We start from the raw sequence: 13,903 nt of genomic DNA on the forward strand, positions 1-13,903 counted from the left end.
CATATCCACTGACACACACGCAGATAAATGTAGATGAGGTGCCAGAGAGAGAAGACGGAGGGGCAAGCTGTTCACAATGAGAACACACGCAGCCGTCCAGCAGCATTCAAGCGGTAATTTACAGAGGTGCCATTAGGTTTCAGTGTGGTGCTCCACCATTCTGTTGCTAATTTACAGACACGTCATTAGACCAGACAGGAGCACATAAAGCATCTCTGCATCGATCTGGAAGCTCTGGCCTGCAAACACTTGCTCCTTGTTCTATTACATCACACACACACACACACAACTGCACGCGGAAATCAGACAGTGAAATGCATACGGGGTGAGACACACGCATAGAAGAAGACCATGTGTGGAGCATGCGTGCTGTTGGTGTACGTACACACCTAAAACACACAGAAGCATGCTCGCTCTCAAGTGGGCAGGTTGGAGTGGATCTGTTGTAGCTCAGATTAATGGAGTGAGTCAGTATTAGCTCAGAGTAAACACTGAGGCAGACACTGACATACACACCACATGTCACACTTCATCCTGTGGAAAGCACTGTCGATCAAGGCGAGGGAGACGGAGAGCGAAGGAGTACAGTGGAAGAAATGAAATGAAACACAGAATGACGACAGAAAAAAGGAAATTGATCACGTTTATTTTAAACACTACGTTTTTTTGTGTGTTGTACGTTAAGACAGAATAATAGTATGTAGTGGTGTGATTGGATTTACAATCTGACAGCAATAGCTTTTCTCTGCCTCTTATAAAACAGACCTTGATCTTCACAATACAACGTGATTAGATTAAGTTAAATGAATGAAAGAGAGGAGAAAGCAGTTCCCTCAAACCAGGTTACTGTTTCTCTGGAAGGTTTTACTGTAAAGCATATTAAATGCAGCTTATCCTTTCTTCTCGTTTGTTTGGCATCGCTGAATCAATTGACTCGCAAATTAACGCTCACCTCAATAATAGTTTTGTTTAAATAATTCATCTGTTTAGTATTTACTGGCTCAAGCTTCCTGGAACGTGAGGGTTTGCTTCTTGTTTCTTTTTTATGCCACCTATAGTTAAATATATAAACAGAAAAGATGTTTTTGGCATATTAACTAACAATATCTAGTTGCAGCTGTTTAACCAAACACTTTTTTAATCTTTCCTCAGACTCCAGACATTGTTTAGTTTCATGCTAAAATCTCTTACACAATGTTTCAATCTATCCAACATTCATATAGTGCAACCTTCATGTGCTTTAACTTTTTTGTCTGATGAAGACGGCTCAGATTGATAATCTGAATAAGACATTTCAGCAGCAAGTAGAACATTGTCTAGAAGTCGTTTTTGTATGTGCAAAGAAATCTCTCCTCAAACAGCTTCCTGATCATGAGCCTATGCTATGTCAATAGCAACAAGTCCTCCATTTAATATCCATATAAATCACTGGGTCCCCTTATCAGATGCAACCCATACAAGTATTTCTGAAACAACATTGGTGAGCATTTTCTCAGTTATCAGTCTGAAAAACTGTGGTCTTGAATTTAATTTCAAGATTTTGGCACCTTTCTTTGATCACTTTGCTTTGCTTTATTCTATATTTATCTGTTTCTTTGTTTGGTTTAGGTAACAAAAGCACTTTTTACACAATTCATTCAAGGTTGGATTGAGTCACCTTTGTTGCATCTTGCTGTTCTGCTTTTTAAATTACAGAAGTAAAAGGGACAGGAAGAGGATGCTATGTGTTATTTGGAAGCATGTACAAACACATTTTGGTCAGTTTGAAGAAGCAGCGGCAAGTTATCATTCTGTAAAGATCATGGTTGGGGCTGACACTCTTTGACAGCATTTTTATAGCTTAATTTTCCAGGGTACCTGAGTCCGGCAGCGATTTTCCCTCACAAAGCAGCTTGAGATCACTTATCTTTGAGTCATAAGTACAGGTCATAATAAAAGCTTACAATAAAAGCACACATGAACTGTGGTGTAATTTTTTTTCAAGGACAAGAAAGAAGAAAGAGAGCCGAGACAGGAAAAAAATGATGAGAATAAAGATGAGAATGAGAGGAGGGGCAAAAGACTGAAAGGGGTGGAGAAATAACAGAAAATACAACACAAGTAAGATAGGAATTATGAGGGCTATAGGAGGAGTGGGAAAAAGAATGGATGTAAAGATGATTGGCATTAGCCCTTAAAGCCTGTCATTACACCACTACTCTAATGAACAAAGCCATCTGTGAGGAGGCAGGAGGGAGAGACAGAATAACTGATCTGATGGTTGCTGCTTCAGGGACCAGCTGCAACTGTAACAACCCTCCAATGATCAAACACACATCACATGGATTTTGGGTTGTCTTTGTGCACATATGGCGAGTGTGTATGTCATTTGTGGCTTCGTCTCATCTCATGGGTCTCCTCCTCAACATTTCACATACTAATTTGTCATCTCCATGGCAACACTGTGTTACAAGGGCTCCAGCAAATACGAATGTGTGCATGTGTCTTTCAGGGAGACAGGAAGAGAGATGGAGAAGGAGGGCAAGGGAGAGAAAGAGTGATTGAGTGAACAGTACATTATCATGGACAGCTGTACTGAATCAAAATGGCGGATGGAAGCTGGGAGCACATCAGGGGAGCCTTCATTATACGCACCTGATAGAGGGAGCAGGGTGGAAAGATGCAGGGTAGAGGAAAGGGAAAGACACACAGGGGGGATTTGAAAGGAGAGGGAATAAAGAAAGAGTAAATGGAGACACTGATTGAGAATGGGAACGCAAAATGGAAGAGAGGAAAAAGCTAAATAGAGGGATAGAAAGGCGAGACAAGGAAAAGGAGTTGCAGAGAATCTGGGATGGAATGAAAAAGAGAAAAATGCTGGTGTATCTAAATCCAAGTGTAGCAAGCCTCAATCATGGCAGCCCTGTCATTCTTGAGATAGCACACTGCAATTCCCCTGCACCTCTTTTTTAGCCCACCATGCAGTTCTGCTATCAGCTCCTCTCAGACCGTACACATACGCAAATGCACGCACGCACACACACACACACACACACACACACACACACACACAGCATTAAACCAGCTCGAAGGCATCCTTTCTTAATAACAGACAGGTGGATTAACTAAACACTTGTGCAGTATACAAATGTAGATGACTAGAGTTGGAAATGTATGCAAATATATTCCAACATATGCATATCTGCTATATTATGTTCAAGTGAGAAAATTCATTCACTAAAAGTCAAGTTCACTAAACCACTGCCGTTTCCATCTCTATTCAGAGATATGGCTTTGAAACCGATTGGGTTATCACATCGCAGCCAAGGGAGCAATACTGTAGAGGAGGATATTACTGTCAGGACACTAGTGACAGATTGGCTTCCTGAAATTTTGATCTCTTATTTAGTTTTTGTTGTTGTTAAAATGAAGGCATTCATATTCCACTGTTAGATATACAATTTGAAATACCAGTGCAGGCAAACTGAACCAAAAGCTCTTAATCAACAGTGATTTGATGTTTTATTGTTTCAAAGATTAATCAAAGTAGTTCTCCTTTTTCTTCTTTTTTTTTGTAGCTGTAAATAGATGATCAGCTTTGAAGGTGTCACTGGAGGCAACGATGACATTTCATGATATTTTATATGGTAGATCATAGGTCATGTCACTAATTGGCTGCAAATAGCAATTATTTCAAGACTGAGTTTCTAAAAAACTGTACTAGTATATTGCCAACTCATGCCTGACTTTGTACAAATGTAAATACTCATTGTATTAAATGGTAAATTGGTTTTCGGAATAGCTGAAGGGTTTCTGTTGATAAACCACTGCAATAATGAGCTCTAATCGACGAAATGAAAAAAAAATTCTCAGTGCATTAATCAGTGCTTAAAAGATGCAGATCATTATGAAGAATCATTACAAATTTGAGGTGAAAAGAAAAGATGATAAATGCCTTTTATGAAGTGATATTTAACTAACAGTAACGACAACCAAAGTGTGATTTCTGCTTGATAAATAAAACATATCAGGGTTTAAATTAGTTTAAAACAGACATGATCTTTAAAGTTATATTCCTTGAGACACAAGCAGAATAATGCCTCATATTACCATTGCCTTTGAATGTTATTTTAAGAGAAAACAAGGAGAAGCACGGCCCCTACCATTATGTTCAATCTTTGCTTTCCTGTCCCTTTTTGTTTCTCTTATCTGCGCTCATCTCTTTCTCTTTCTCTCTGTCTGTGTAGCTTGAATTTGGACTCCTCTTTGGTACCCAGGGAAACCAGCTTGTTTCCATGACAATGTCTTCAGCCAGAACAGTGTATTTGTCTTAAGCTGGATAAGATCAGAGTCAGTTTCATCCTTTTTAGACACACACAGATGAACACACAAACAAATGAGCATGAATCATGTCACAAATGCTCAGCAAAGAGGAAGGAAAGGAAGGAAACGTATGCAAATTGGGTGAATGGTCATTTCTGAAAGTTCTATATACCAACATGGTCAAATAAATGCAGACTCACACACCTACTGCCATGTCACACAAAAAACTAATGAAACCCTCTAACAGCGGCTTGTTAACAAATAACAAGGGCACGAAGAGCTGTTTTCATAAAGGTGGTATAATAGGCCTATAATGAGTGCTGTAGCTATTTCAGTTAGAAATGCCAGACAAGTGTCCCAAGTAAATGAGTGCGTGTGCACAATTCCTGTGAGTGTGTGTCTCCTTCCTCATGTGTTTGTTCTTGTTTTGGCAATCAGCAAAGAAATGAATCTCAAATGCCAGATGGGGTACTGGAGTGAATCGCCAATTGGGCCGCTACTCTCAGCACCCGCCCAGACACAATGGAAATTGCTAGAGCAGGTAAGAGACAACTGGAGCACCAAACAGACTTCCTCTTTCATTTCAAAAAGGCAGTGCATGCGTGTGCTGGTGTCGGATGAGGCATCTGCATCACTGATGAATACCGTACTGGCTGATGCGAGACCGTCTCGAGTCGAGGAGCCCAAGGAGAGATGCAGTGCCCCTGCTGAGAAACACTGCAGTCTTATCTTCCTCCGTGTCTCACTGTGTGTCTCCGACCTTCTATTTCCACCCCTCTTTTCCCACTTTCTGAATGCGCTCCTATCTTTCCTCACCATCACTTTCCTACACTTGTGCACCCTCTCCTCCTCCCACCCTCCCTTGCAGACTTGCAGCCAGCTCTATCTCTTCCCTTCATCCTCTGAAAATGGGGAGTGTGTTTGATGTCTTTATTTTTAGGCGATGACTGGGTGCATCAGCTTTGCGTGTTCCCTATTAGCATTGCAGAGAATGTTAAAATAATTAATGTGTACACTTGCTAACAGGATGGTAATTGCATACAATTACCAGTAAAAGTATACATTTACCAGTGGGATTGCAACACATCTCCTATGCCGAATCTCCCCAATAATGTGGGAGCAGAGCTTTGTATGTGGCGTCCTGACTTTCATTACAAGAACTGCATGGGTGTTAAGCATTAATGAGTGTTGTACTATAATGGGTATTAGTAGCGGAAAGAGGAAGCAGAATTAGTCCCATTGGATGAGGGGGTATATCTATGAGAATTGTACATTTAGCAGTAAAACTTTGCTGCTATTGCTTTTTAACTGCTGATGGCCAGAGGGGGCACAGTTTTTTTAACAGCTCAAGATGTGACAATCAGGAGCCAAATTCATGCCAGTCAGTGAGGCAGGCTGCCAATCAGCGACACTTTCCTCTAAACACCAAGCGTCTCTCTCTCTCACTCAAACTGGATGCTGCTCATTTGCTGGTTGTGCAAAATTATGCAAGTATTAAAACAACAGTGGCTAATGTTTGAAGGATATCTTTCATCGACAGTCACACCATATACTACTATTGGTATTTGTCCATTTTTTACTTTGCAGATTTAGCTGCCAGATTTGGGCAATGAAAACAATATTTAGGTGAATCTATATAGTTAATTTCGTAATATGGAAAATTTTTCTTGAGAAAGCCACAGAGACAGCTTATCTACAAGCACAAAAGTCAGGCAATGCCAGAAAACTGTATTTCAATTAAGTGATTAATCATTGATGATAAGTTGCCTAATCAAAATATTATAAATAAATGAACAAATGTTGTATTTATAGTGATAACAATCTCAGAAACAATTAAAAACTGAATCAGCAACTACATTGATCATTAAAAAGCAAATCATTTTTGTCTGTTTTCGAGTTTTTAGATGATCAGTTTTGCATAATGTAATTCCTGAACACAAATATCTGTCACACACAGAAAAACCAAAAAACAAAAAGCAGCCTGTAGTTATTCTTGTTATATTCAAGAGTTTGTGATTTCCTTTTCTATTATGTAAATTCTAAATAATGTTGATGGCTCATTTTACAAATTCTGCATCTAATTACTTACTTTTTTGGATTTGATCAGAACTGATTCGCAGCGGAAGACAGAGCCGGATCAGGCCATTTCTCTTGTTACAGGATATGTTTAATTTTCCCTCCGCTAGTCAACTTTAAAGCTCCAATATACAGCATGAAACCAAAACCTAACATGGAGCAGTTCATACATTCTGTGATCTCTGTGTGTAAAACCGAGACGGCCTTCCTTCCAAACACAACTCTTTGGGTCAGTTGTTCATGCAGACCAAAACAATTAATGAAAATAATTTAAAAAACTTATTTAAAAATAATTTGGTTAAGAGGAATGTACATCCTCCTGTGGTTATGAGAGCTACGGCATGGTACTTAAAAAAAATAGCATCCATGAAGTTAAATGCTGCAGACATTTGTAAAAAGAACATATTTTAGCTCTAATTATGATTGTTTTCTCAACCTCAAACTCAAACAAAGTTAAGTATTTCATTAAAGTGGCATTGTGTTATTAACTGAATGACAAAAGCACAAAAAAAAAAAAGTTGCTAAAAGTTTGTCTTTAGCTCACGTCGTGGGCATTAATAACGCACTGCACACCATCCAACCCCCCCTCCTGTCATAAAAATAACTTTTAAGTAAATTGTTGCTAATTGGTTTTCTCATGAGCAACACTTTAAATATTGCAACAGCATTATTAAACTAATAAATGACTAATTACTTTCAAAATCCGTCTTTGTGTGATTTATTATTAGGACCGTCATGGTGATGAGTAAGAGGCAGGATACATGCTGTACTTTGCTGATACTGACTGGTTCCTCTTGTCTTGGCGTCTGCTGCCGCTCCCGATCCCACATATGGTGGAGTCAGCATGGAGCTCGTCTGCTGTGTTTCTGTGTGCTGTTTTGTGTATTTGTAAGAAAACTGCCATCATGCACATGTCCAAGAGAGTGCAATGGGTGGTGGAGGGATAAAAACTTAAAGAGACAATTCCAAGAGGAATCTGAAGACCGTGGCGCTGAACACGTGTGTGTTTGTGGTGTGTTCGCGCCTGGAGTGTGTGTCCACCCTTGTGTTTTTGCCATAAGACGATGTGTTAAAATGAGCTGCTTTGATTGCCGACGCTTTATGAGTCACAAATGATGACTCACAATCCACCTCCCCTGAACACACACGCAAAAGACACACGTCCACACAATATACAGACACACAAAACTCGCTCCCTCTCCTGCCTTCATCCACTGACCGTGAAAAATATGTGCAGGCAGTCTTACTCATGCATATTTACACTGAACACACTAACTCACCTACTCAGCGGGCACTCTCTCTATCTAAAGGTTATTGTGTGTGAGTGTGTGTCTGTTTGTCGGTCCGTTCACGTACACCATCTTTAAAGGTCACTTCAAGCGAGGCTGACCACTTGTCTAAGTTGTGCATAGATTGATATCGAGAACACTTGGACATGCAGACAAACAACCGTTACTGAGTGGACATCCTGCCTCAAAGCTAAAAGAATATATAAACATCAGAAAAAAAAGCACGGCTGCCAAGTACATCGGAGAACCACTCCTCAATCCCATTCAGAATCTGCATTTGCTCATTCACTCAGAACCCTTCACGGTCCTTTCTCCGCCAAGCAGAGAGAAAAGAAAAGGGCAAAATCTGCTACTTGGCTTTAAGCACATTTTCCATCCAGATTATTGCTGCTCAATACTTTTCAAAAAAAAAAAATCCATTTCCCCCTCTTCCTTTGGTTGCTCGATACTTATGAAAATCCAATTTGGCTCCCTCTTTTCTTTCTTCCTTCCACAATTCCTGCATTTTCACCCACTCAAAGTGATTAGTGATCTGTGGGTATCATTTCCAGGGAGAATGATAACCGTGTTTTATGGAGGAGGGGAAAGGTCCATGACGCCCCATCAGGGTTGATGTCCCCTGGAGAACGACGGGGCTGGGAGGGCAGACAGGAGCACCACTGTCGCTTTGCAGATACAGGCAGTTGCTCTACATCACAGAAGAGAAGACGACTCATTTTATCTCTCTCTAGCTTCCCCTTTCCTCCTCTCTTCCCTCTGTCATTCATTTCTTTAGCTCGTCTCTCACAGGCAGTCTCTTTTTCTCAATTTCTCCAGCCCACACGCACACACACACATAGACACACACGCGCTATATATCTTTCCAAGACACCCCTCCCTACACCCAATCCGCCCCCTCAAAGAAACTCATTTCAGCTTTGCAGGCTCCTCAAAAAGCCTCTTTACGCTGAGCTAACCTAAGCTAGGCTTCGTCTGCACCATTTGACAGCCTTTACATCTCAGTATGCAGAGCAAAAACACACTCACAAAAACACACAGTTTTTTCATGTGTACAGTTACTGAAAGACACTTCAAAGGCTTGAAAAAAACAAAAAAAAAATCCAGTTATACTGTCAGCCTATCACTATCCAAACATCCGTTATAGCGAGGGCAGCCACTATACACAAATGCACTGAATACATTGTGTAATTTTGCTGGAAACATATGTTAATACATGTCAGTCTTTAAGTAGGTGATTTAAAATGCTGAGTATAAGCCAGATGAAGCAATTGAATTTTCTCTGCCACCTGGACGAATCACGGCAGAGATTTTAGGCAGAAACTAGCAATAAGAACTTATTTAACAGTCAAAACACAGCAAAACTGCACCCATAGAAAGATACTTGCTGTAATAATGATTGATGGTTGGAGGCATCATTTGGGCTCACTGCAAAATATGTCTATTCACCAGCTTATAGGAACATTTTATCAAAGACCACATTTGAACAAATACATGGCTGCTCTGTCACCATGGGAGACAGCCGTCATCATGTCTCCTATCACACAATCAAAGAGCACAATAGTCTGTCACGGTCAGCTCTGTCTTCATGTGTGCCAATCAGTGTATTCATCAGCATCATGCAGAGTCAACCGAATGGGCAGCACCTACCTTCAGATTTTCACAAGCATGGTAGGCTGGAGCTCCTTTTCATTTGCACTCATGCAGGCACACACACTCGCACACACACTCGCACACACATGCAGCAACACCTTACCTTACCAGAAATGACACATTCCAAGTCTATTACATTTAAGAATTTGATGCTGAACAGCTCTGACTGTCAACATTACTGTAAAAAAAATGATTATCATTCCAACTCATTCAACTCCATCCAGAACAGCCCAGTAGCCAAACACATAAGTAAGTCGGAGGGGTACCTCTGAGCGTTCCTAAAATCATAGAGGGTGGTGTCCCAAACAGTAAGAAAAAGAGGGCAGGAACGGAGAAGGAAAAGGGGGAAGAGAAATAGAGCAGAGAAGTGGTACTGTGAGGCTTGGTTATCAATGAACAATTTTCTCCAAAAGCAGATCAGTGGCACCACTTGTTTTTGGGCATTTTTCAAAAACAATGGACTACTTGGGGGGTTGAGGTATAACAGCATTGCTTTCATACGCTGCAGGAACATCTGTTCAGAATCGCAAGCACTCGCCAACATATGATCAGCAACCCATGTGAGCATCAGCAATGACAGACATGCTGGAAGCTGATGAGCAGCCATGGTGGAGCGGAAATGAGCGTTGCAGTGAGAACTGCCACTGTCATTGACTCCACCCATGCCCCCACACACACCCTCAATGCTCGCATTCCCACAATCAAACTCCACCACACAAATGAGGAAAAAATTAAATGAGATGAAAGAGTAAGAACCAAATCAAACCATTTATGGTGTCAGTTGGTCACATGGCCCTTAGCTCCTTTACCATGACCTGGAGCCCACCAAATCGATTCCAGCCAAGCGGCGTCAAGCAGCAGCCATCAACACCCTCCCGTTAGCCCCTCCCACATCAGCAGCCATGATAAATATCCCAGCAGAAGTTGCTCTCAGGTTCATCACTTTCTCTAATGATCTTTAAAGCCAAATTTCACGTTGAATTCATAAAGAAATCTTCTCTCTTGATTTAAATTAAAGGTGATTTTTTAAAAATAAGACCAACAGACCTTTTACCACCCAATTTTCAGGAAAAAAAAACTGACCTTAGTTCTGTGCCTAGAGAGACAACTTCCATTTGCACCAGGTGTTGATGAGGTGAGGGGGGGATAGAAGGAGTTTTGAGTGTGGGGGTGTGAGGAGGAGGTAAGGGATGATGGTATAGCAGAGGACAACAGGAAGTGAGGTAAGAGGAGGCCATACCTTGGTCGCCAATCATCAGGTGTGCCAGACCTTAAAGGAAGACAAGAGCACAGTCAGCACAGCAAAGGATCATGGGGCGGGAAGAGTGTGTGCGTGTGCATAGATGTGTTTTTGTGATGCGGGAGTTTGTCAGTGACATGCTGGTGAAGGCTAAAGTCCTCTGTGTTGGTGAGAGATTCTGTGTGTGTATGTGAGTCATCTAAATTTTAACAAAAACTTGCTTTGAGTGCACTTACTTATCCTAGGCACCGATCCTACGCACAAACAGGTACGTACACAGACCTTTGCATACAGCCATGAAACGGGTCGTATACAGTACAGTATTTATGTGTCTGTGTCGATGTAACCTTGAGGCAAGAGCCACTTCAGATGATTGCACAAAGGGTGTAGTACTTACCAGATGTCAGCAACAAACTTTTATATACCCACACAGACCAACATATACTTAGCCTGGCTAACTTGCACCCTGGCTATCAAGTAGTACTGTATTGCCATAGTAGATATAATGAGCAATAAAGGCCAGAGAGGAGAATGCAAAGGACAAGACTGGCATGGGAAAGATGGAAAAAGAAAAATAATAAAATATTTGTGTAATAGATTGTATTCAAGAATAACAGGAATAAGAAGGAAGACAGAAGGAAGGAAATCATGATGAAGAAAGATGTTTGGAAAAACTCAAGTACAGATAGATAGATAGATAGATAGATAGATAGATAGATAGATAGATAGATAGATAGATAGATAGATAGATAGATAGATAGATAGATAGATAGATAGATAGATAGATAGATAGATAGATAGATAGATAGATAGATAGATAGATAGATAGATAGATAGATAGATAGATAGATAGATAGATAGATAGATAGATAGATAGACCTACCTGGGGTGTAGCTGTGCTCTGGAAAAGTGTTGCAGCCAGGCGAAGAGAGAGAGAGACAGACATTCATTAACATGCATGCTCAGCCCTATTGGGTCACCATGGCTACTTACTGTACATGCACACCCGTCCGGGGTTACCGTGGTGGCATACATGCAAGTCAGCACAAACATCACAATGGATACCATGCTGCACCAGTAGCCGAAACTGAGGTTTGTCTAGACATATATATATATATACATATATATATATATATATATATATATATGTACATATATATATATATATATATATATATATACAGTCGCATTAAAAAGTTGCGCAATCTCTCTATTCCACGAGTACAAATACACATACCTAAGCGCGCAAACAGACACCCACACTCATAGGTACAGGGGGTGGAAAGGAGGGGGGTGGGGGGCTGCTTGTCGTTGATATACATTCCTACCTGTAGATTTGGATTGAAGAGCCGTTTACCCCAGAACTTACCTTGTTGCTGCTTCCTCTCCCCAGAGCACCCAGACAGATAGCATGCAACAGACACACATACACATTCCCTCTCACAATCTCTCCCACACTCTCTCTGCCTTCCACACACACACTAACATTGACTATGGCAGTAATAATGGTGTGAAATAGCAGGGTAAACATGTAGGGATGGATTAGCAGTGCAGGAAGACGAGGGGCATGCATGATTCAGTACTGGGTCTGAGTGTGTCTGTGTATGTTAGTGTACTTAGAAAGGAATGTTTGTGTGGTTGAGTGTATTTTGATCTGTGTGCTCATCTGAGTGTTTCCTTGCCTCTGCCCTTGTGCAAGTACCATGGCAGAAACAGGTGACGCCATTAGCATGCTAACAGCGATTTGCCCTCAAGGACAATGCAAGCCAGGCCAGGCCTAACAAGCCAGGTTCACGCTACCCTCAAAATGCCTCAAACTGTGATTATATTTAAACACAGACCTGCTGAAACTACCTCCACATAATACTACATCTAAATTCTGTACGTCTTAAATGATTACATTTGTCCAAAACTGACATATTCATGTGCTTTGGAACAAAAGCCTCATAAATAGCTCATTTTGCATGAAATATGCAATATGCTGCAGCCTTTCGGAGGAGAAACAGTATATAGCAACATAATGTTGCATTGAAAAGGTTCCAGAGTTTGTCAGAAATCAGCAAATATAAGAGTGTGAGTAAAAGTGGATCATTAGGGAGCCTTGAAGAAATTGTGTAATTGTAAATGTATAAGGAAACTAGCACTGCGACAGCCAAATAGCTTCGTTCTGGCTTCAAACACGGACCTGAGGATCCTTTTTTTTTTCTTCAAGCAGAACATGTTCATTCAGTATTAAAGATTCATAAAAGATTTTTTTAATTAGATGAAGACTAATTTTCAGAGGGTTGTAATTTTATCTCAAAGCTTTATTGTATATCTTCAGTGAGCTCGCTGGATTCAAAATAACAGCCATTTTAAAATAGCATGAAAAAGATAAAGCTTCAAATCTGAATCTGACAAAACAACTACTATCTGAACCTGGATCAAAATGATGATCATCCTAATTTCCAAACAAACAGCTATGGCTTCACTGCACCAGTACAGCCAATATTTTATATAACCTTACAAAAGACCCTTTTCACATAATATTCAAGCTTTCGTCAAAGAGGAATTTGACTAAAATGTCAAATAAGTACTGGAAGAGTACTTATTCCTCTCTCTTCTTGCCAGCCACTTTATCTCACTTCAATATGACCTTTGAGAACTCTTCTCCACAATGCATCAGTGCACCTGAACTGAGATTTCTTTTGACATACTGTAAGTTGGTGATAGCTACTCGCTGGTAACGATGTGAATATTAACTCAGCTAGCGGTTGAAGGTATCCCACATCTTGTCAAGCCAAAGTGAACAACAGTGAATGAAGGCATATTAAAAAAACATTTCAGACCACAAAACAGCACTCCAAACAATATAAACCAACCATATCATCTGCTCAGTTCTGCTCTCAGAGCTCTCTGTATCGCTGAACTATTTGCAGAAAATGAACAACATGAACCGGAGAGGTCTGAGAGAAGAAGTGGAAATACTCCAAAGATCTTGCTGCACTCTGTTGTGTAAGGTTTATCTTTTTTGTTGAATGGTTCTGAAAAGCTGCTGCTTCAGTGGAATAGCTCACTGATTTTGTTTCCTGAGAAATTGTTCATGAGCTACTATTTCAACTCATGAAAGCAACTGTCTATCAAACCATCTTACTTTAAACCATGCAGAAATTTTTCTCCTTACCCCCAAATTGGTAAATTAGAGACTAAGTTGACACTAAAGAATAACTGGTCTGATATGCTTAGCCATCACGAAAAAAGGAAGCCTAACAAACTCAGTCACCCAGCCCAAGAGAAACATCTTATTATGTGCTATATTACGCTGTAGTTTTACCTAAGAAGAGTATATAAGTATCATATTATTAAA

The 13,903-nt window shown here is 40.4% G+C and overlaps 1 protein-coding gene across 12 annotated transcripts in view; it reads right to left on the minus strand.

Annotated features, from left to right (window-relative positions):
* Window positions 1–13,903, minus strand: part of nrxn1a (neurexin 1a) — a 57,568-nt gene that overhangs the window by 38,215 nt on the left and 5,450 nt on the right. For 4 of the 12 annotated variants that reach the window (XM_072372894.1, XM_072372903.1, XM_072372893.1 and 1 more), the window contains exons 3-5: window positions 11,441–11,458; window positions 10,558–10,587; window positions 9,584–9,595 (exon numbers count right to left, since the gene is read on the minus strand). The exons of 2 other annotated variants lie outside the window; for them this stretch is intronic. In XM_072372894.1, coding sequence (XP_072228995.1) covers window positions 9,584–9,595; window positions 10,558–10,587; window positions 11,441–11,458 — 60 coding nt within the window. The remainder of the gene's footprint in view (window positions 1–9,583; window positions 9,596–10,557; window positions 10,588–11,440; window positions 11,459–13,903) is intronic. 6 more of the 12 variants (XM_072372904.1, XM_072372899.1, XM_072372895.1 and 3 more) reach the window with 3 other exon arrangements.

The sequence above is a fragment of the Leuresthes tenuis genome, unplaced genomic scaffold (assembly GCF_036924035.1).
Source record: "Leuresthes tenuis unplaced genomic scaffold, fLeuTen1.0.hap1 SCAF_20, whole genome shotgun sequence".
Taxonomy (NCBI): domain Eukaryota; kingdom Metazoa; phylum Chordata; class Actinopteri; order Atheriniformes; family Atherinopsidae; genus Leuresthes; species Leuresthes tenuis.